Consider the following 25,971-nt stretch of genomic DNA (forward strand, 5'->3'; position numbering starts at 1 on the left):
GAGGTTTAATTGAACTGTGTTTTTTAAACAATAAATCCAAAGATTAAATTTGCCAATTACAGCCAACTTAAATAAGGTGATTAAACAATCTGAATAGGATAATGCTTATTATCAAATCAAGCATCAAATGGTTTTCTTAAAGTAAGAATGAATAAGATTCTTATTTTAAAAATTATTATGTTATAAAGTGGTAGGAGTTGAAAATGTTTGCAAAAAATTCAAGCTCAATGAAAAACTATTTTGCTTTCGAGATTTTATTGAGGAAAGTTTATGAATAACGTAGATCAAAATTAGTCCCCTTGCTAAATTCATGAAGTTTATGCCTTACTTCATGGAATAGATAGCACAATATATTTGCATAGCACTACTTAGAAATAATGCTTGTACATGTACTGTTTATTGGTGCATACACAACACAACATGTTTTTATTCAAACTAAATATTGCATGAAGCCCTTATTGCAATATTTATAAATGCCAATATACCAATAAATGCTTAAGTATAATTATAATATTTTAGTAATAAATATGAATATTAAAAGGTTTACTTTTTATGCATTTCTACATTAACACACAAGTACAATTTTTTTCCAAGTTAAATAATGCTGCTATAATAAAGTTGTACAAGACGTGACATACATTTTCATACAAGTTAAATTAATAATATTCTAATCATATCAATTCAGACTTTCTTGAATCCTGTTTATATGCATTTAATAAAAATAATAATTTTATATTTTATATAGTAAATAAATATACTTGTAAAATAAAACTAAAACTCGTTACTTGACCCTGTAAACTCCCAATCAGCAAGACTCACAGAAGAAAGCAGGGAAGCCAAATGAGCACCCAATTAGTGTCCATATGAACATTCTTGCTACTAAAGAACAGAAATAGATCAAATTAACAAACAAATAAATATAATAATGTTAAATTTATGTAGTTTATTGAAATTAAACCCTTCTTAATAGATTAATGAGAAAATATACCTTCATTATTTTGCAACAACAATAATCAAAATTTAAAGTCAGAACCATTAATTCTATTTTCTAGATACATCAATCACAGTTTTTAAAGAGCACAACTAAATTTTTTAGGACAGAGTAAAATTATTTTAAATGATTTTAAAATAAATCTGCATTTTTATACATCAAAATTAAAAGGATCAATAAAAAGTAGTAAGCTTTACAAAACTTACCAACCATCATAGGGGTATAGTCAAGGGGGAGAGCATGATAGTAAAAACTTCATAAATAAGACCCAAAATAGAATCAAAGAGAACAGAATCACGATAAACAATTTATACTTCATCAATCAAGCCAATCAGCTTAATTTGTTCTTTAAATAAAACACAATCAAGGATGTTTGATTGTGTTGTTTTCATTGTCCATATACATTTACCTCTAATAAGGACGTTTAAAATTTACTATGGTATCGGTTCCGTACCATCTGAGGGGTATGTTATGGTCACTGGAAGATACCTGCATTTCAGTATATTTTTCTGCAGCATCTCATCGTTTCTGAGGTAACACATGATTTTTAAAAGTTCAATCTCAACACTCAATTTTTGTAACATTGCTTCAATAGGAATTCTGAGTAATGTTAGTTTACAAAACTTTCCACAGCAACAATATATTTTATAGTGATTTGGAAAATAAAAATCCACACTCAATCCTATCCCCTTTGCTCTATGAAGGTCTTTTTAGTCCTTCCTAGAGCAAAAGATCTGATATCACTGTAATCACAACAAAGAACCTTTCTGAGGTAGCACATGATTTTTAAAAGTTCAATCTCAACCACTCAATTTTGTGACATTGCTTCAATAGGAATTCTGAGTAATGTAGTTTACAAAACTTTCCACAGCAACAATATATTTTATAGTGATTTGGAAAATAAAAATCCACACTCAATCCTATCACCCCTTTGCTCTATGAAGGTCTTTTTAGTCCTTCCTAGAGCAAAAGATCTGATATCACCATAATCACAACACAGAACCTTTAATAATAAATAACATTAACCTTAAACACTACATAAATGGCCTACTCTACATATTAAATAAAGAGTTCAACATTGGAGTAAGACTGCAGTTGTCTGTAATTTAGAGGTAACAGGTTTCAATTCCGTGGAGGTAGATCAAAATTAGCTTATGGGTAATCCTTAAAAAAGTTTAGTGTAATTAATTAAAATGCCTTTGGCATAGTAAGACTCCCTTCCAAAAAGGTTAATCTTTCAAACAAAAGATAATTGCATTCAAAAATAAATTTGTTTTGAAATCACCTGAATAATTGAAGACAGCTGCTTTAATTTTTAATTTGTAGTTTTTTGTGTAAACAGATTCAATAATATCTAAGTTAAACTCAAATGAGGTCTCTGGATGCTCTTCTAATTGTGTGATTGTCTCCAAGCCTCCCCACATGATCAGCGCTGACAGAGAAGCACCAAACTGTAAGAGCAAACAAAGCAATGGAATGTCAAGTAATAATTTCATTTAAACTACAATAAAAAATATAGTGCTGTTACTTAATATTTTGTATAACAGTTATAAAAACAACTTCTTTGTCTTTGGAGATGGAAGACTTCTGAAAAAATTCATGAGACTTGCTTCATACACTGCAAGTCCAGAAACTCCTTCAGATAGTCCTCTTTCTGGTATGTTTTCTCTTTATGCCAGACATCCAGCAGTTTTTTTCAGATTGAAAGATCAGCTGATCCTTAGAATGAAGATGCCAACCTCTCTCATTAACATACCACAGATATACTATCAGTTGGTACTACATCAGTTATGTAAGATGTACAAATCTGCCAAAGAATTTGCTTCTAAAATAAAGTAACAGATTAATGATCAACAATTCCCCAGCATGCTCACCCAGCCAAATGCAATACCAGACAGAATCATTCTGGAGAGGTACAAATTTTAAAAAATTGAAAGTTGTTAAAGAATCCAATACATATGTGTTGAGTGAGGATGAAATGTATGTTAGTCAAAATTCTAGTGCCAGTGTACGGATGGGGGTGAATCCTGGGCTGCAATAATCTTCAGGCCAGTGATGTCTCTTGAAATTCTCTATTCATTATTAATACTAAATTTAAACTGTATAATAGCATATTAGTGCTCGTAGTTAATCCCATATTTACAACTTTTTGTGCCTATAAAAATACAATGTATATTTAGTGTCTTATTCTTTTTGTTATTCCTCATGGCATAATTGTCCATAAATGATTGTGGAACTTAGAGGCAGTGGCACTTTGGTATTATCTGGAGGCCATTATGTTTGGAACAGTTTTTCTTACCAGGAACCTAAAAAAACTACATTATTAAGAAAAAACTAGACTTTATTTGACTTACTGTTGAAAATTGCATGTTATTAATATGACTGGTTCTTGTTTTCTGCCTCTCGTAAAAAAAATCAATATTGGCGAGAAGTAGGCTACACTGTTCTTATCTACTTCTTGTTAGTTTATGATGATAAGGTATAGATTAGTTCTCATAAATGTGTTACTAGTAGTACCAGAGTTTAAAAATAACTTTTACGATCACTCATGTGACCTGGAGCTTGAGTTTGTATACTATTTCGAGGGATGTTTCTCTTTTTTCACCAGAAGTAAGATTGACTTTAAACAATTACCAAATGATTTGTTGCAATGGATGTTTGTGCTACTTGTGTTTACCGTGATTCTTATGTATAACTACAAAGTTGTAGAAAAGGTTAGAACCAATATTTTAAAACTAAATAACCTTCCCATTATATGTGATCCTCAAGGCAAAATAAATTATGCTCAATGAAAGGGATAAGTTTATATTACAATCTACAATAAATTAATTTAATGATTTAACTAAAGTCTAACTAAAGTAGAGAGGATTTGGGTATTAACATACTCTGTCAGTTTCATAGCACACTAAGAATTGACTGGTTTTACTGATAAATATCTCAGCTTCAAGATGGTGTCTAGAAGTGATCAGTTTCTTTAGAAATTTTTATCCCTTCATCACCTTGACAGAATCAGCAATACACGGTTTTTTATGTAAACTTTTGATCTCACCAGCCTCATGGAACGTGGAAGTACACAGACTTCTTCATCTGCAATCTAGTTTGGTTTAGACACTGGTTTGACATATTCAGTTCAATATTAACAATACAATTGGCCTTATAATATTGCATTTTGATAATTTAAAAAAAAACTGTGCTCTAGTTTTTAACTATACCACTAAAAGAGCAAGGTTTCACTTGTAAGAAAATTGTACACAATAGGAGACTACTAATAAAGTTGTCCGATATAAGAGTTAAAATGTTCAGTGAAATAAGACCAGGAGAATGGGCACCTAAGTTGAAACATTTGGAATTCGAGAAGCACCCAACTAATTGGAGACAAGCATTGATGACAGACTTCAGCATCCAGTCACTCACTATAGAAGTTTTATCATTGTTATATGGCTCTTCAGACAGCAAAAGTGATAGTATGATGATAATATCAATGGCGTGTAGAGAATTTATCCATTATAAAAATGTCAGCTTTTCACATAAAGTATACAATCAGTTTTGGTATAGGAATCTTTCATTTTATAAAACTTTCTATTAAAATAAGCTTTCCTACACTAACTAAAAAGTGTTTGTTAAATATAGGAAATTTAAAAAATATCAGGTAGGGCAATCACAAAAGTGTCTAGTAAATCAAAACCCTTTTTCAATATATTTTAACGGAATAGTAATAAACAATACATATTAATCTTAAATAGACTTGATCAATTACTGTTTATAATTATTTAAACTAAACAATCATTTATGAATTTTCTATTTACACTACATTATGTTTTCTTTAGGTAGCTAAATTTACTAAAACAATCTAGATATTATCAATTTCCAATAAACTATTTTGGAATACAGTATTTTAGGCTTAAAACACTTTTAAGGTGCAGGAATTAATTAACTAACTTTATACTTGTTATAAAAGAGGATTGTCTGTTTTTGTAATGTTTTTATGCTTGATCGTACTGTGGCTGTTGCGGTTGGAAAAACTTTGATGATCATTCCAAGATAAATATGCAGTGTTTAGGGTCATACTCACAAAGAAAAAAACTACTGAAGATTAAGATATGAATTGTTAATGTATGTATATGAAAGATGACTAGAAGGAATGACATGTTCACATTTATAACAAGTTAAAGTACACCACGCCATGTGTTGTGTAACAGGCTTCACTAAGGTTGCTTGCAAAATTTAAAAACTATAGCTCATTTCATTCTTAAATTTCCAGTGGATTGATATATAGTCAATCATACGTAACAAATTTATTACATCCCTCAGCAGGCAAAAGAGACATTTTGTCAGCCTACAAAGTTCCACGGTAACCAAATTCCATGGCTGGGCGTGTATCACCATAAAACCTTTCTTGTCTCTGTAGATTCATGCAAAATGTAAAGTTTACATGTGATATATTTCTGGAATTATCTTTCTACACATTTACTTCACAGTTTTCTTCTTTAAGTAAAGTTTCATAACAGTTTTCAAATACCTTAATAAAAGTTTCAGTGGGCTAGGGAGGGTACTACGTTACGTTGTTTACAAAACTATTTATTCTTTTATTCTTTCATTGTCAATTGGTTATCCAAAGACTTATGTAAAAATGTTCATCAACGCTCAGCAAAATCCCATAACATGCATCATCACGTGTTGCCTAAATTTGCTTGAATTTAATTTGATTAGAAATGTAATTTTCTTAAGGCATAAATCATTAAAAAAACATGATGTTTCCTGAAATCATCATTTACATACATCTGTGAAAATTCAAATTCTTATCTCCAACTATTTTTCTTTTTCAGTGAACACTGCCAAAATTCCTACCTCTAATATCTACAACTCCTATTAAATTATTCAAATTTGTTAAAAATTAAAAAGCTTAAACCTATTAATTTGTTCCTTGTGTTTAGATAAATATCAAAATCATTAATAAAAAAACATAAATTTTCCCAATAAAAAAATATGCCTTTATATTCTCCCATATAATTTGATTCTATGCCTTTTTTTTAGAAATAATCCAATTATAGCAAAATACAAGTTGGTAATGCAAGAAACAAAATAAAACACAAAACAATTAACCAATAAAAAATTTACACATCTACTGGTTTTATATTGAATAAAAAATTAATTTCCTAAATAAATTAGTGTTTAAAAAAAATTTTTTTACAACAAAGAGTTGTATCACCCGTATAGGCAGTTCCTGTGTGGCAGTGATGATTTTGTCATTGACATAAATCAGGTAAGTAAAGAATTTAACTGAGAATGTACTCTTGAAGGACTCCAAAACTCTTTTTTCTATAGAACTGGAAACATGATTAGAGATTTCAATGTCTTGGGTTCTTTGACTTGGAAATGAACTAAGGCATATGCGAGGCAAGTCACGAATACCATGGGACTTGAGTATGTAAAACAGTGTATTGTGGTCAACATAATCAAACATTTTGGATAAGTTGAAAAACTTAATCCAATCCCCAACTTTGATATGAGCCATTTTTGAAGGATTTGATTTATTATTAATTATGCCCCAAATAGTTTTAGAAATGTTTTTAGAAGCCATAATCATTTTTGAGACATCAAATACTTTTTACTGCTTGGATTAACTTTTCATAAATTGTTTTATACTTTCAGAAAAATGTTTTTAAAATTGTCATCTTGAGTTTGTCTATAAATGTCAGTGTAAAACTTAAGTTTTTCTCTCGAGATAGAATTCCTTTAGTAATTCACTTATCGTTTTCTTTTTTGTTAAACATTGATAGTTCTTTTTTGACAACATAGAACTAAATAAAAATTGATATAGCTGTTAAAGATTAACATTTATGATCTTTTTTAATAGAATTCGATCAAACCAACATAATTTGGTTACACTTATAAATGTAGTTAATCAGGAAAAATATATAAAATTGTCTTTTTTAAGAAAAAAGACATGTTAACCTGTAGTGTGCCCCTACAGAACTATTATATTAAATTGGAAATACATTGAGCTTTGTTTTATGTTGCATTTTATCACACAGTTGATGTTTATTTATGTAAGTAAAACATTAAAAGAAATCAAAAACTCTAGTGTACTTTGTTTAGAAAATGAAAACTTACCATACTGAACCATCCAATTACTTTTGCACCTGTAGAGAGTGAACACCCACAACAGCAGGACACCATTGTTACTGAAAAACCAAATTACATCATAAAATAAGATGGGGAACTGAGGTAGTAGTATTTTGTTTTGGGTCTCATCTCTGTCATTCATCATTTACATGTTCTTCTTAAGATTCACATTTGATAACCCATTACACACGCTAATTACTTTGCAAGTTTAAATGAATGTCTGCGTATAGACCTTGATGTATATTTTTTGTTTAGTTTTTTACATAACCACTGTTACTTTCAAAATTTTAAACAGGAAAGGATATTTTACCAAAATAAAATTCAACTAATTAAATTTAAATGAAATTCTGAGTGCTTCAAGTAAAACAAAGTTTCAAAATAAAATTAATAAGAGGCACTATTTTCTAAAAATTTTATAAAATCATATCTTATTAAATATCAAGAACAAATTCAAAACAAAACAAAATTATATACTTAAACTTATTCGAGAATTAATATTTTTAATTATCTTCAAAAACAAATTTTTCATCATCACAAGGACACCACGTCAGCGTCCTATTTAAAACTGTCCAACACTACAACTATAAATTCCTAAACACAATACCTTCTTAAATTCAAAATAATAAACTCAGAACAATGCAAAGTATCAACTATTATTATATCACCAGAACTATCCCAAGAAATACAGTTAATTCCAACAGAATCAAATTTTCAAATCCAGTTTGTTACAAACTCAACCTGTACCACTTTTGTTTCTTTTTTTGTCAAAAGAATTATTCAACTTTGTAGTATTTTCCTTAAAATATATCGATATGTATTTAATAATCCGTAAAATCCAACGCAAATCTGGTTAATAAATAAATATATTTGCCCTCTTAATTTCACAGCATTCTTTTTTTAATTTGGTTGTAATTAGTAACTAATAACTCTTTCTTCAAAATTAAATTTCTTGTGAAATTTGTTATAATAAAGACTTATTGATTGTATTTATAGTCAACTGTTTTATTATTTGTGCACGAAAAAGGCTTAACAAACTTTGAAATACAGGAATAGCTGTGTCTGGCCCAGCTCAATTCAATTGCTGTCACCACCGGCCCGAGTATCTGTGGAATTTCAAGTTAAAACTTACCCAATAATTAGCACCTAATTTGTCCCAATTATTTTAGTCAAAAAAAGGAGTGACACTGGTCAAGTTTTAAGTAAATCCAAACTATGATATTATTTTCATTATCTATTGCACAGTTCAAGTTTGTACTGTCATATTCCAAATGTATGTCAATGCCCTAAATAAAAGTAGATGCAACAATAATATTTAAAACATCATGTTTTGTATATTTTTACATTTGAGCATAAAGAGTTTTTTTTTAAATATATTTGTAATTTTCAAATGCAATTTTTTTAAGTAATACCTATACTTTGTACACTTTAGAAACAGGAGTTACAAAATTCAATTCAATTCAGGAGGTGGGTGCATAGGCTATAATTCCGAGCACCTTAGACAAGCTTTGTCATCTTGGAAATGTACAATTAGGAGTTGAATAATCATAGAGCAGTTATATGATCGGTATGAATTTGTACAGAAGTATTGGTAGGGGGGGGGGGGGGGGGGGGGGGGGGGGAAGGTCAAGGCAAAAGTAGTCCCTTGTGAACTTAGTGCGCTGATACCCTAGAGGCTTGCCACAAGAAACCAATTATACTTATTTAATTGGTCGCTGTGCCACGCCATAGACGGAGAGAATCACTCAACGCTCGGTGAATACACTATAGTATTCATGGTACCCAAACCGTAATCAGAAATGTTGCCCCTTAGTACCTGTATAATTGGTCTCTGTACCATGCTGTAGACAGAGAGAATCACTCTCAACACTCCGTGAATACACTATAGTATTTATAGTACCCAAACCGTAATCAGAAATGTTGCCCCTTAGTACTTGTATAATTGGTCTCTGTACCATGCTATATACGGAGAGAATCACTCTCAACACTCCGTGAATACACTATGGTATTCATGGTACCCAAACCATAATCAGATATGTTGCCCCTTAGTAGGACCTGTATAATTGGTCTCTGTACCATGCTGTAGACAGAGAGAATCACTATCAACACTCCGTGAATACACTATAGTATTCATGGTACCCAAACCGTAAATCAGATATGTTGCCCCTTAGTAGGACCTGTATAATTGGTCTCTGTACCATGCTATAGACGGAGAAAATCACTCTCAACACTCCGTGAATACACTATAGTATTCATGGTACCCAAACCATAATCAGATATGTTGCCCCTTAGTAGGACCTGTATAATTGGTCTCTGTACCATGCTATAGACGGAGAGAATCACTCTCAACACTCCGTGAATACACTATAGTATTCATGGTACCCAAACCGTAATCAGAAATTTTGCCCCTTTAGTACTTGTATAATTGGTCTCTGTACCATGCTATAGACGGAGAGAATAACTCTCAACACTCCGTGAATACACTATAGTATTCATGGTACCCAAACCGTAATCAGAAATGTTGCCCCTTAGTAACCTGTATATTGGTACCTGTATAATTGGTCTCTGTACCATGCTATACACGGAGAGAATCACTCTCAACACTCCGTGAATACACTATAGTATTCATGGTACCCAAACCGTAATCAGAAATGTTGCCCCTTAGTACCTGTATAATTGGTCTATGTACCATGCTATAGACGGAGAGAATCACTCTCAACACTCCGTGAATACACTATAGTATTCATGGTACCCAAACCGTAATCAGAAATGTTGCCCCTTAGTACTTGTATAGTTGGTCTCTGTACCATGCTATAGACGGAGAGAATCACTCTCAACACTCCGTGAATACACTATAGTATTCATGGTACCCAAACCGTAATCAGAAATGTTGCCCCTTAGTACTTGTATAGTTGGTCTCTGTACCATGCTATAGACGGAGAGAATCACTCTCATACACTCCGTGAATACACTATAGTATTCGTGGTACCCAAACCGTAATCAGAAATGTTGTCTATTACGTACTTGTCGGATTACACGAATTTCCAGTCATATTGCATAAGATAATGCAGAAAGGTTCCTGACGTCTCTGTTGAGGACAATTTATTTCCGTGTCTGGTTCGATGAAAACGGTAAAAGGCGTATAAATAAGTGTATGTTTCAATGTTTATGTCTGACTAGAATTTTGAGAGTTTGTTTATAATAAATTTACCAATGGCGAAGCCATTGAATACTCGTATATGAGCGGGCGAAACAAGGAAAATGCTATTTACTATACTACCAATGCTGCCATCCTCAAAACCGGTTTTCTGCAATTGGGTCACGTTTTTACACCACGCCACTGCAGAGTTCCTGACTGTTCTGTAATTTGAAAATAACCTGCCAACACACCTCTTATTTACTTAGTATTTTAAAGTTAATTCAAGGAAATTGTTGTAAAGTTTTAATGCTGCTATCTATAAGCAGTTTTAATGCTGCAGTCGAAAATAGTGATGGAATCAGTTCATGAGTATTTTCGTTACAAATTATAAATTTTTCTTAAAATTTACTGTCCATGGAATGAATTTTTATGGTGTTTAAGAATTCAAGGAATATAGAAGCCACGTGACCCTTTTTGTTTTAGTTGCTGATGTAGTGTCAAATTATATATAAGTAGTATTGCAAAAGGTTTGAGGATAACATTTGTATTTTACTAATTCTATAATTACGTTGATTTTACTATAAACATAATTTATTACTTCATATGTAATAAGGCTCTCTTAAAAGCCGAAAAGCTAAATTTTACTTTAAACTAATCTTTGGCCATTTATAATAGGTACAATGTCTTTACGCTCAAATCTTTTTCAAATATACAAAACGTGACGTTTTAAAAATTATTGTTACAATTATTTTTGTTTCGGATATTGACAGCCATTTAGATATCCCAGTAGCCTACAAGCTTCAGCTGTGCAGAAGATAATGAAAATAACTATTTTAGTATGGATTTACTTTAAAACTTAACCAATGTATTTGCTGCATTTTTATACTAAAATGCCTAAAATAATCTATTGATTGACAACATTAAAATTTAATTTGCGTTAAGATTACTTATAAAAAAACTTTGGTTCATTAATTTATATTTATTTCATATTAAATTTTGATTATATTCATGATTGAAGATTATAATACAAATTCAGTATAAATGAAGAATAATACATATCATTACTAGTCACAAAACATACATATTGCGGGTCGAGATTATATTTACACGCAAGGAGAAGCCAAAAGAGAATAGAACTATCCCGCAATAGAACTATCGAGACGAGTATGAACAATATTTTTTCATAACAATGCCCAAAAAACACATGAAATCGTTTAAAATATTTTCTGACATTTGATGTAATAATAATATATATTATTGATGTCAGACAATTACAACGGATTGTATAGCAAAGCACAATTATTAATTTAAAATAAGCTAAAATTTATCACTCACTCATCCCGTCAAAAATACAAAAGAGCATTCATTAAGCTTACACCTGCTCGCCAATTATTTCCCTCCGACACCAGGGTATATTATCTTTCTCCGAAATCATTGGTCTCCTAGTTACGAGGGTGGTTTGATAAGTCAGTGAATTTTTTTCCGCGCAGAAAATACACGAATGTTTGGACACGAAAAACTGTCCGCGAGAAGGTGAGGCGACTGCTCACAATCGATCGTAAGCGCAACCGTGTGGCCACTTCAAAAGAGTGCTTAGTTATGTTCAGTCGTAATCCAGACGAGTTTTGGCGTTGTTTTGTTACTGTAGACAAAACATGGATCCAACGCTCCAGGGACGAAGGAACCATCGAAAACAGTGGGTTGATCGTGGACCACGTGTACCAAAGAAGGCCAAGGTGAGTCTGTCAGCCAACAAGGTCACAAGTCACAGCCACAGTTATTTGAGATGCACGGGGTGTCACTTACGTCGATAACCTTGAGAAGGGTAAGAGGATCACGGCGAATATTATTCAGACCTTTTGGATATATTCGACGTTGGTTTGAAGCAAAAACGACCGCATTTGGCGAAGAAGAAAGTACTGTTCCATAAAGTGCAAGTGTACTCGATTGTCTAGTCACGATGGCAAAAATCCATATATAAATTTTGGCCACGAACTGCTACCCCATTCAGCATATTATTCTTCAGATCTAGCTCCCTACGACTATTTCCTGTTTCCAAACCTAAAGAAATGGCTGGGCGGTGGCGATCTTGGTCGAGTGAAGAAGTCATTACTGAAACAAACGTCCATTTTTAGAGCCCTGAGAAAACCTATTATTTTGAGGAAGTAAACAAATTATAAAAACGTGAACTAAATGCATCAAGCTAAAAGTTGCTTATCTTGAAAAATAAAATATTTATTTGGGCGAAAAAATTGTTTTGTTCAAAAAGTTATTGACTTATCAAACCGGCCTTGTATATGTCAGAAACTCGCCACGCTATAAAACGCGTTTGAGACCAGAATGCGATTGAGGCGAGCCTTAAATACCTTGATAATTTCTTGAATTTTGAGTCAGTTTGGCACATTATTAAATAATACAACACCGATTGCGAGGGCAAATGCTCGAAGGCTACTGTCATGTGCCGGCCTGAACCGAGATTATTCATGCCTCTATAATGTTGTGACTGTATATGTGTCGGCCTCGTGTTAAGGCACATTTAGACAAGCAAATATGATAGTCAAGTAATTGTTTTTTCCATAAGGAAACGTAACACTATTTTATAACTCGTTTTGGTGTTAAAATCAGCTGTTTGAGCATAGGATTATGAAAACAAATAACCAATTTTATTGATTATTCGGGGAAAGAGGCGCTTACATGATGAAAGTAATGTCTGGAAAAGAGAAATTCAGCTGACAGCTATAAGGGAAACGATGACTTTCGCAGAACTGTGCTGTACTGGAAAGTAGCTTATTACCATACACAGTGACGACAAATTATTTTATAAACTCACCTCGATGATGAACAGGAATGCTCTACACTTGACTCGTTGACAGGATGCCTTGTGCTGGCAGCAAGAAGCACTTTGAACCGGGGGCGCACAAACGGTCCAAGGAACAAGCGATCCTATTTTTCTATTGGAAAACATTACGTACAAATCAGAGGGCAGAATGGCGGTGGGGGCGTGGTTTATGCAACCTCCAAAGTAATACAAGCAAAGAGTATCAGGCGCACAGAGGTTGGCAAGAGAATTGGATGATGCTACCCTCACAGCTGTTTAGAGAGATGGCGATGGGAGAGAGCGATATGACGTAACAGTGTCTGAAAATGTCAGTGATGAACGTCTCAAGTATCAGGAGAGTAGAGAACAACAATAACATTGGGGCAGAGTGACCATCGCTATCTTGCTTTGCGCCCTACGTTGAAGTCGTTGAGAGCCCACCGTACTCACGACGGATGTATTAGATAAGACAATGAAATTGCAGCCGTATTTTAGTTATCTCTATACACATAAGTTTGTTGTATTTCTTGATCACATATTACATCATATTTTTGCAGTTCAAAAAACTGCATTTATCTATTACCAGCCCAATTCTATGCAGCTTTAGTATAGACTGGTTTTCTAAAGAAGATCAGTTTTGTGTTTTTAATTTTAAGCGCTCTCTACTTTAACCAATTAACAAGAAAATATTGACAATAAAAATATCTTATTCAGAAATTGTAAGAGACATCTCTTGGGATATTTAGGAGTATATTGTTTTAAAATTCTAAATTAATGATATAGCAACGATATCCATAATTGGAAGTAAGAAAATCAATAATTACGTCATGTGACTGCCGTAAGAATTTGTCATCATTCAGCACAAGCGTATATTGCGTAATTCGGCAGCCGTGTATGTGTATTTAGCGGCGAACAGCGTTTCTAGATTTTATTTAAGAATATCAAGTACGATCATATAGCGGCTATGAATATTGTACCTGTGTCAGGCCTGTCCCGGAGCTGTGATTACAGAGTCCTGTCACGCTCACCGCTTACAGGCGTAGGTTAACGGTTAAAATTTATTGTATTTTAAACGAATGTTCCACCGCGGCGCCTTTCATGTCCTGTCAACCGCGTGCAGCACCTGCGGCTCGTGCACAGCATCTGCAGCTTCAAGATTCTAGTCCAAAATTATAAACTTTATTATTTATTCTCGTAGACAATTTGTATACTGCAATATGCTTCATATATTCATGTCTTAATCAAATATTATATTATAAGGTACGCGACACGTGGTTTGGTTCAAAATGAAAAAGAGCAAGGAAGGAAACCTATTGAGAAATGTATTTATTTCTTCACTTTGTTTATTATCTATGTCTATTTAGATCTCTCCTAAAACATTTGATAGTGCTGAAGTGGTTTGAGACATAATATCGTTACAATTTCGTATGAATGTCTATTGAATGCCTACTACTAGTATGCAAACTATCTCTGTGTTTGTATCGTCATGACGCAAAAATACATTGCTTATATTTAACCTCTTTCCACTAGTCAACAGAGCTGAAATGTTGCATGTAAATTCTAATCCTGTAATGTTTTTTAAAAATATATAACAATTATTTATTTAATTACAACAGCTGTATACCGTTATACATTAGTGTTTAGTAACTGAGTTATTGTTGTGTATGAGTGTAATTTACTTCACTATAGCTATTTAACAAAGTAGGATATCGTTTAAAAAGAATTTGATGTGACTGAGATGCAAAAGGCTTATTAAGTCCCTTAAAAATTGAAATATTACGCCTCAACTCTAATTGTATATTTTAGATGACGGATGTTTAAAAATTGTTTCTGTAAAAACAAAATGATGATCATAATGTATTTATTTAAAAACTACCGATGATATTTCAATTATAACTGGTTTTCTGTTGAAACAATTAGAGTACAAAGCACCTCAAATAAATAATAAATTGCTCAAAAAAACCCTAAGTAATTGTAAGGTTCAGACACATTTAATGAACATTTATTTGTTTATGTGACTCTTAACAATTGGAAAATATGTTAACGGATTGAAGTAGCACATGAACAATGTTTATAGACTGGTGTTGTCACTTCTACGATAGGAATCACTTTGTTCCTGCTACATATGTGGTTTTGGTAGAAAACAGACTTGGTGGTGTCGCTATGCAGAGAGATTCCACGGGCCATGAAACTTAGTCGGCTGCTCTCTCTCTCTCGCATTCCAATCTATTTCAACTCATCTTCCGGTACAGTACGCGCGCTGAAGGTTCGGCCCTGCCGTTGCCCTACTAACCAAATAAAAACATTGACTCTCCAATGATCCGTCACGGACGGCAATGTTTAATTCTCGCTCGACAATCAACTTATGGTTAGGCCAACTTCCTGTACAAATAAAATTCTGAAACTTTGCAGATCTATTTTCCTGTTTATGCCAATGCTAATGGATGTATTAAGTTTCAATTTCTTATTACTTTTCTTCAATAAAATATATTTTAAAATTAACTGTGTGCCAAAATTGTGTTACAAAAAAGTTTGTATGTCAGGATTTTTCTTTTTATTTTTGGTCAGGAAACTTTCACAAGCGGGAAAGTTTTTCTGAATGAACTGAAGTTAATTTTAGAATTAACTTTTTTCAGATACATAGTTTAGGTTAGCCGTAACTTAGTCTGAAGTGGAATGTATCACCGACACCGCTGCCCTACAGTTTATGGCCCATTCACCTCACTACTAACTAAACTAATGAATTGTGAATAACGCACTTAAACAACCTGTCCACTTCTAACAACAGTGAATACTCGACTGTGAGGGAGAACAGGGACAATAAATATTCAGACTACAGCGGGCCAAACATTGGCGGATGTCTGCAGAACAGTTGTTATATCGGGCAATCCACCCGTCCCCCGCCATAGTCCGCTCGGTTGACTCGGAGCCGAACCTTCAGCGCGCGTACTGTACCAACCTATGTTTTGTTTCTAGACCATATCGGCTGATGACTCGATACACCCAGCTCCTAAATAGTCGTTAATATTTTGCGCACTTGTTTTCCAACAACCCAATCCGTTTTGGAAGTTCTTAATCAATATATATACACACAAAAATTATAATTTAAATTATTTTGTAGAATTTGTTAGTAGCTATTTAAGGTTCAAGATTTTAAAGGTCGCAATAAAAATACTTAATGAGTAGCCCATCTCGTGGCATATGGTTTAACACTGCTTTTCCCTACCGAATACCGATACCTTTGGTAGAATCAAAACTGAAAATTATTTCACTACTTTCAAGACAAAATTTTGGATTTTTAAAGCATTTTAAAACCTAGAAGACGACAGCCATGCTATAAATTGTTTACTATAATTTGTTTTTCTAAAGAAGATCCCTGACGGAGCTGGGTCCAGACGACCTCTATTACAAGCTAAACATTATTATTTCAAACTTCTACCACATAAAAAGTATACACCTATATCACTTTGGAAAATTGTTTACTGATTGGGTTGTATTTACACATGTATATTGAGGTTTGTGATAACCAAAAACAGTTTTCTGTTTAAAATATAAGCTTTCTTCACGTTAACTTATTATTATTCCATATTCTTATTCTGCATTTTGTGTGTGTCTTTTGAAGAACGACATACAAAAAATTTAGAGTTCACGTTAATAATTAAAGGCGTAATTATTTTTGTTGAAAACCCTTACATAATCGGTTATCAGTTATTATTTTTAGATTTATAAAATACTGTATGATGTTAAATGTTCTGCATGTGAATACAGATTTTGATTTGTCCTCATTAAACTTGCATTTATTTATAAATCAACTATCTGTTACCTTTGGCCGTAGCCTACTTTGTCAAAGCACTTATAATATTTGAATGTTGAATTTAGCTCAAATTCACATTACTTTTATTGCAGTGTGTGTAGTATTTGACGCTGTCTCAGACTTTACTCCTGGAATGAGATCCAAAGAAAGTCGGCAACTACGAAGCTCAAAACGAAGCTTTAAAACCTTTTCGACATCAGAGACACCTATAAATAGAAGAAGTGGAGTTCTCATTATCTCATCATGTGTACAGCTGAGTGCACTACGATGTTCTGACGTGGTCTCTAAGCATGATAGAAAGAGTTTGTTCCATTTGAATTTATTTTGGCTATTTTTTCGATGTAGAAAACATATAACTTGCGTGCGACTTAAAAGTTACTGCGGTTAAAAAGAGTCACGTCCGTTCTAATTTATTTACGGTTCACAATTGAATTATGCCGTTGAACTTACCAAGGAAATAGTCCTATATTTGCGACCAGCTCTTATGTAAATCGTTCTTAACTTTGTGCAGAATCGAACATTATTGTATGTTTTAAAATTATAAAATAGTAGTTAATTATAAAATATATGTTTAGGAAATATAGTTCTCAGTAATTATCTAAACTTACTCATGAGGCTTGAAACATTTTCATTTCTATATGCCTGTCTGTCTATACACACGATATCTTTAAAACTACCTGACGTGTTAGATTTGAATTCAAGAAGAACATCACAAATTTTATAGCACTCTTCAAAGTATTTTTTATTTAAAAATTTTTTAACATCTACATCACATATATCACCTTAACACACTAAAAGAATGTAAACATTCTACATTAATGATATTTTAAAAATAATACACCAATCATCAATGATGAACTTAAATCTAAGAATTGTTTCAAATTTAAACTAATGTTCGAATATGATCAGGGACCAGGAATGTATACACGTATAGGCCTACTAATTCCATACTAACTGCTGAATTACATCTACCAATTTATACTATAAGATAACCAGCAACGTATTTAACTCCTAAAATTATAAATACGGAATGAGATGAAAAATAAAGTTGTACATTTTATAATAAACCTGCCATACAAAATTAAATTATAACTATGTGATATTGAAGGGAGTTGAATTGACTAAAAGCTAAAAAATAAACATTATACCAAGTTTATACAAATAAGGTCTTAACATTTCAATTTATTGTGGACAAAATCTTGAGCTGATCTTATAAAATATTATTAGTTCTCAGGTACTGCACTTAATTGTAAAGTTTTAAAATTTATTCCTTTTCCCAAAAATGTTTTATAGAAATAAATGCGCACAAATGTTATTATTTTATTAAATTCTCCTATTTTTTTGGTCATTGGCACTTTTAACAAATTTAAGAATACAGAAGGCCAATGCGCAATACTGTTTCTTGTATTATACCTTTTTATTGGCCCTTTTTAAGTTACTGAATTTGGAAAGAAATATTATGGTATTACATAATGAGATATTACACAAGCACATTTCCATATAGCATAATATAAAACCATAAAATGTAGCTAAGGTCTGTTCACACTCTACATTCACAGATGGTATAACTCTTCGTTATACTCTGCATTAAAAGATGGTACATAAAAGCAACATATATCTTTTCACATTCTAATTCTGTATTAAACATATCGGAATTGGTTAATAATATACGAGGGTGGTCTGAAAAGTTTGCTTTCTGAACGTGAAGATGGAAGCTTCGTTAACAAAAGCTACTGAATTTCGTCTGTAGACAGTTACTAAGTTTTAGCTACGAGTATTTTCGACGCGCCGTTTTTATGTAACATTCGAGTGAGTTGATGTGAGTGTTTTTGTGATATGGACACTATTATCGTTCTGCCATTAAATATTTGTGTTTGAAAGGCAATACGCCTTCTTAAATAAAAAATGAGTTGGATTCTGTGTATATAAACTCTGCACGATCATTTACCTCAGTGAAATTTTGGGCTGCTTCATTTAAAAATGGATCTTGGGAGACGATGAACGTTCGGGACGTCCAAAAACTGCAACTACCCACGGAATCATCGACAAAGTTAATCAAATGGTGCTAGACGACCACCGAATTAAAGCAAAAAAATATATCACAGGTTATATTTCTAAAGAACGTGTCTATCACATTTTAAATCAACATTTTACGCATGAAAAAGCTGTCCGCGCGTTTAAGTAATGTCGCGTTTGCTCACGTTAGACTAAAAACATTTTAGGATGAACATTTCCAACGCTCTTATCGTGCAGTTTAGGCGAAATAATCCAAATGCGCTGATTAATTACTGTAGATAAAACTTGACTATACCATTATACACCCGAAAGAAAAATAAAAAAGGGGAACCGACTCAAAAAAAGAAAATATGCTGCTTTTTTGGTTGGGAAAGAGATGATGACTGTTTATGCGATATTAATAGAATTAATTTAATCGATTAGCTTCAAAAAGGAAAACAATTACAGGAGCATACTGTCCATAATTGCTTGACAAGGTAAAGGTAGAAATTTTTTAAAGAAACGCCCACATTTGTATAAAAAGAATATAATGTTTCACCAAGGCTACGAACCTTCTCATCCCTTAGCGGTTATGATAGCGAAAATCCATGAATTACGGGTCCATCCGTCTTACTCACCAGCTCCGATCCCAAGCGAATTCTTTTCGTTCCTTCATCTCAAAATTGCGCTCGGAGGACAAAGATGATCGTCTAATGAAGAGGCAATCACCTTCGTGAACAATTATTTTTCAGAAAAATATTCCGAGTACAATGTTTACGGGTTACAGAGATGGTATCGCTGATAGAAGTGTGTAGAGTGACAAGGATGCTATGTTGATTTTTTTTATTTCACAAATGATGTCATGTTTGTTAGGTCGGAAACTTTTCAGACCTCTCTCGTAGATGTAAAGCTTTATTAATGGCTTTTAAGACCTACATGCATTGAATGTATAAAATATTTGTCAAGTTCGTAAATTAGGACCAAAAAAACGGATGGATATCAAAATTTTATTTTTGTACGTAATTTAGAACTTCAGGAAAGGACAAAGTATTTAATAAATAATTACATACTTATTATTCCACATATCTTAAAAAATATCTATATTTAAATCAAATATAATTTAACAATTTTATTATGAATAAAATAAAAATATTCCCACAAGCCACTTTTCTAGCACGTACGGTAAAATGTATTATCCTTATTATCAATGATTTTTAGGCCTAGATATAACATGAAGGTATTAATAATATGTTTTATTTGTTTTGCTTTCACGCTTTAACTATTTAACCCATTGTACTGCAATTTTACGTTGACATTCTTAGGGTTCCCTGGATGAATATATGCATATTCTTATTTTAAAAAAAAATCTCTTCGGGCTACTCCCTACTGGTCTATAAAATAGCTAAAAATCCCATTTTCCGTCTCTACAGTAAGCCTACAAAAATTAGTTAGTAAAAAGAGCCTTTTAAATGTCAACTGTTGTAAAATATTATAGGTGCGAATTTTGCACATTGATTATTTTATGATCATCATTATAAATTTCTTTGTGTTAGGGAACCGCCCCAAATAGAGAATGGTGTGAACGTACCGATAAAAAGGTTTAAAGAAATATATATTTTTTAATAAATTTAAACGTTTTTACACACCTAATGCTTAAGCCGAATAAGGTTGCTTTACGCATATGTGCATTACACTTGATTAGCCAAATAAACTCTCCCTCCCCAATTCTTTCACATTCATACACACGATAATAATACCTTGCTCAAGTCGTTGCATAGAATGTTAATTATAATTAGCTTTTAGTATATTTTTAATGAAAACGAATTCAAGATATTTCTATAGATTTAAACACTACACGACACAGTAATAACAGCTAAATATACTCTTATGGGATAAATATGGAAGAGGTTTCCAATGTTGCTCGATTTTGAAACTTCAACGCCGCGCCTTAGTTTCTCGTATATAGTTGTGTTATGTATTATGTATATATTATGTATGTTATGTAAATGCGGTGGATAAACACTCAGTAAATCGCGTTAAATCACTGATTCCATCATAGAGTTTAGAATATTTGTTTGCACTAAGTCTGGTGCATAAATCTAAAAGCAAGGCGTTCTTAAAAGTGTGTCACGAAGTTCTGTGTCTGATAGTACTTATGATCCCTAACCAAATATGTCCTATAAGGAACTGAGACCTATTTGATTGGATTTAAACCCTATCAACATTTAAACGCTACGGGACGCCAATGCACAATACTGTTTCTTATTTACCATTAAATGTTAAACATATACTGTAACTTATGATATTAACCTTTCACTTATTTCATTTCGTTTATAATTAACTGCATTTTTTCCAACGATCATACTTGCATTCCTTTCTCCAAATAACATATAAATGTTTCCGTCTTATTGCAAGAAACCACAAAATACTAATTTAAAGTTACTAAACACGGGAGGAAGTAATTCCTCACTACATAATGAGTTACATCAAATCATAGATATCTCCAAGTAGAATAATAAGAAGACTCAGCAAATCTGTTCACAATCTACATTGCCATTTGTAAAACCGAGGTCTCGTTATACTCTGCATTAACAGAAGGTTTAACAAAGGCAACACGTGTAATTGCTTTTCACATATTACCTCAATATAAGTCGTAAGAGAATAAGTTAATAATATAGGGATACAGCAATATTAAAGGATTTTTACGATTAATATATGTTTAAATGAGAAAATGTTTGTGATGAAGTCTAAATTAAACGGCTGATGCCGATGATAAAAAGTGAATTTTGTACAGTACGTAGATTAATAATAACTTCAGGACGTGACATTTCTTAATTAATGATTTGAGAAAATTAAATTTGTTAAGATTAAATATAGCTTTAAAATGTTTAACAAAATATTTAAATAGTTAAAAAATGTTTTATAAATAAATTCATGACATTTTATTCAGCCAGACTACTTGCACCTAATTTAAAAATTCATATATTTATCATCAACAGTTTTTAGTTCTGGTTATGAGATTAATCTAAACATTTTTTTTAATACCCAAAATTACAGTATTAGGAATAATCATAAAGTCAACCTTAAAGATCGGCTGCCAACATAGAGTTAAGTGGGAGCGAGCGTTAGTTATTGAACTGTTTTAGAAAAACTCAGGAATGAATCCCTGACCAAGTGCAGGAGGTGCTGACCACGGTCAAGGCACGCCGGACATGAGTAGTATTGTCGCGTCGTAGTGGTAGTAAGAGTACTATATTGGTCAGCGGGGCGGATGTTCATTCTTTGTCATTAGACTGCTCGCTCTCTCTCCCACGTGAGATGATGGTCTGTGTCACTCTATAGAGTTTGGTTAGGCACTAGCCGGAGAGTGGTAATAACACTAATACCTTTGTTTCGTATTGCACACAATAATTTATACTATAGATTAATTATACCTCATATTTTTCTATTGAGTAATTATTTGGGCAAGATATTCATAAAATAAATAATAACTAAAGAAGAAGTTATCAACATACAAAAAATAAATATTTGTATCGTGAATGCTTAGCTGTTAGCTGTAATATTTTTAGGAAAGGGGTAAATTTATTTAATTAACAATAAATTCAACATTTTCAAAAATAATATTTTGGCCTGACAAATTGGCCCCTTGTGCATACTAGTATGTCTAAATTACTACAATGATTTTTTTATGTATCAAAGGAATTTTATATTGTGGAAAATTAGCATTTCTTTGTTATACACATTATTTTGCTCGAAAGGTTTTAACAAATACCACACAGTTAGAACACATTTTATAATATTCTTTTTAATATGCACTGTTAAGATATTATAATTGCGTTATCGTCTTATTGTATTGTCTTATTGAGCTGTCTTCTCTGGAGCGGTTCCCTGATATTTATAACTCCAGGCTGTCGCTTTCCAGATAATAAACGCGCCACTCAGAACACTCAACCATTGAAACCGTTGGCCTAACATAACATAAACTTACATGATGTTTCATTCCAATTTGCTAATTAAATAGCAATATAATGAAAAATGTGTCAAAACAATAATTTTCCAAACTCCTGCCTATCATGAAAATTTACATTGGACTAAAATCCTAATTACAAATAAATTATTGACATGCGTAGATATTAACTTCTTCATCATTCAGCTAACGCACTTTTCCCTATCTACAGTGTCATAAACATCGTTAAAAAATTCAATACCCATGCGATAATTTTAATACACGCTGTTCTAATGTATTGATAGAGTTTACCAACCACGTCATTCATGAGAGGGCGCAATGAAAGCTGATTAAAAAGAGGAAGGAAATTACTTTGCTTGTTCTCAATTTATTTATACAATCATATTTAGTATTATTGCCAGATTTAGGAACTACATTGGCTTTTTGTATCAATAAAAAAGGTCATGGATGTATTTAAATATAAAACTATAGACTTTAATAGATGATTCTACGAGTTTTTCACTCCGGAAGCAAACCGATATGAACCTCTGGAAATTCGTCTGAGTCGTCCCGAATCTGCTTTGCTGGCCGAATCTCGGTATACAATATAATAATATTTCATATTACTCTATATTTAATTCTTATAAAACATTTATCAAAGGTTTTAAATTCAATCTCATCATTCCCCATCAAAAGCAATACCATACTTTGCTGCTTTTGTATTAAGGACATTTTAATAAATCATTATTACCAGTTTTCCATTAAAAAATTGTCTCAATAAATATTATAGACTTGAAAACTGTGCCATCACTCCTATCACACAATAAATGTCTCAAATCTGCTACTTACAAATTAAAAAATAGTTTTAAAATACCATTTGACATACACTCTTGAGTCTTTCGCCTAGCTGACCACTGTGACCCTGGCTTATCTCGTCACAGACAGCTCTTATTGAAATCGTTCTAAACTGAATGTGGAATCGTAGAACGCTATGTTTTAGCAATATGTTTAGTAGTAAATTGTTAAATAGGTTAATAATTACGGCTTAACAAATCCGTTCAATAAATTATTAAGTGAAATATACCTTTTCCAGAACTAAGCCTGAGTCACTGTTGTTGATATTTGTAAGTAATATTTATATCACCGTCAGCCAACGAGATAAACGAGAACACAGTTTTCAACAAAATAATCCGTCTTCATAACAGTTTCACAACCTATTCTGTTATTAGGGCCTCTCCTTAACAGATTAAAGAAAATTACGTTGTATACTTATAAAATTGAAATTGGCTCTCGGCATCAAGACTATACATTATGGTTAAGTTAAATGACGAATAGTGGCCTAACTTTAGCTCCTAATATATATTTTGCTAACACTCTTATTAACAGCTTAGAAAAATTTAATGTTCATAGCTAAATTCGCTATCAAAATATCACAATGAGTTATTTCAAGTTATTGGTTTTGATAAAGCTCAGCCAAATCCTATAGAGAAATATGACTTATCTTAGAACTCTATATTGTCTCTATAGAAACAAACAGATACAACAGAAAATATTCCGGCTTGCTAAGAATATTCTCAAACCTAAAAGGTTTGAGAAAACGCAACGAAAGTCTTGTGTATTGCGTTTCGTATTTACACATTGATTTATTCTCCGATTTTCTCGTTATTATCATGGTTAACATTAAGACAAATGTAACATTCGCAAACGCTCAGCATCATCATGAAGTGGAATGTAGAAATAAATGTTCATTGCTAAATTTATAGGTTCATTTAAAATTGTTTAATTGAGTGACAGGTTTCTAAATGCTTTGAGTCAAAGATGACTACTATTAAACGGTACAATTCGTTATATTTGTATTGCACCATCCATGAAAAAATCAAGGTTCAATATTTTAAATGTTGTTGGGTGCTTATTATAGTTTTCATACTGACTCCTGAACCTGAAACTAGTGAATTTTTGCAAGAAGTAAAAACACATAATAGCTTTGAATACATTATTGTTTTAAAAAATAGATAACTGTAAACGATATTTCTTATGACTGGGTTCTTATAATTTTATAAATACTTTAAAATCCTAAACCTTTCAATACATTGAAAATCATATAAAGCTAATTTATTTTACAGTTAGGTTTTGTACATATAAAAAGATTAAAGGGATTGGGTTGTTGGAAAGTCGTAGAGCGCAAAGTATTAAGGAGTATTAAAGAGCTTGTTATATCAAGCCGATACACCCAAGAAAACAGAGCATACGTTGGTACCGGAAGACGAATAGGCAAGGATTAGTGTAATGCAGAGGAGGGAACCTCGCGACTTGGTTCGTGGGATCATCGGGCGACACCACCGAGCGTTAGTGTAGAAACAGATAATTAGGGCTCCATAGCTACAACGTGAATAAAATTGTATTATTGGGCCAAAAACAAAATTTAATCAATATACAGATTCTACTCCTATTATTAAATTCCTAGATTTTTAAGTTCCACGCTCCGCCAGGCCCAAAGCTTCCTCCCAGTTGCTCCCCTCAAACAACAAAGCCGTGTCGTCGGCATAAAAGAACGCCCGGTTCCCGACAAAATTGACTTTATCTAGGTTATTTACAAAAGTGAGAAACAGGAGATGACCCCACATACTTCCCTGCAAAACCCCATAATCAGTTTTCATTTTAGAACTATTCTGGTAAAATATCCTAACTGGATAGCGATCAGTTAGGTGCTTTGCAACCATCAGAGCCTTTTTTTTTATTTTTTTTTTTATTTATTTATTTTTTTTTTTTTTTAATCAATGAAGCTGTAACATTATCAATGTCAGGAGGCAAGCCGTCCTTCATACCCGTAACAACACGGCCTCAGGAAAACTTTGTTTCCTTTTTAATTTATTTTCATACGTCTTTGCCGGATGTTATTGTACTGACAGTAGTTTGGATACAAAATTGTGAAATAAATTTGTTTTTAACTAGTGGGTATAACCAGTATTCAAACTGTAATGACAGCTACAGATCAGGTAGAGTGATTGTTTATGTGAGTGATCGATATGAGACCATACGATCAGGCGCTGCTATGCAATCAGCTGACGCTCTCAAGGTCACTGTTGACATTGAGTCTGTTGGGCTTTCTGTTGCGGTCGTAGCGGTTTAAAGGCTGCATTCCCAT

The 25,971-nt window shown here is 32.5% G+C and overlaps 1 protein-coding gene across 1 annotated transcript; it reads right to left on the bottom strand.

Moving 5' to 3' along the window:
* Window positions 1–790: 790 nt before the first annotated feature.
* LOC124371922 lies at window positions 791–25,971 on the bottom strand. The gene is made up of 5 exons (XM_046830294.1): window positions 25,894–25,971; window positions 13,084–13,196; window positions 7,106–7,176; window positions 2,277–2,442; window positions 791–879 (listed from the first exon to the last, which is right to left on the bottom strand). The coding sequence occupies exons 1-4, from the start codon at window positions 25,969–25,971 to the stop codon at window positions 2,357–2,359; spliced, it is 348 nt and encodes a 115-aa protein (XP_046686250.1). The 3' UTR covers window positions 791–879; window positions 2,277–2,356.

This window comes from Homalodisca vitripennis, unplaced genomic scaffold, assembly GCF_021130785.1.
Source record: "Homalodisca vitripennis isolate AUS2020 unplaced genomic scaffold, UT_GWSS_2.1 ScUCBcl_2267;HRSCAF=6837, whole genome shotgun sequence".
In the NCBI taxonomy this organism is placed as follows: Eukaryota; Metazoa; Arthropoda; class Insecta; order Hemiptera; family Cicadellidae; genus Homalodisca; species Homalodisca vitripennis.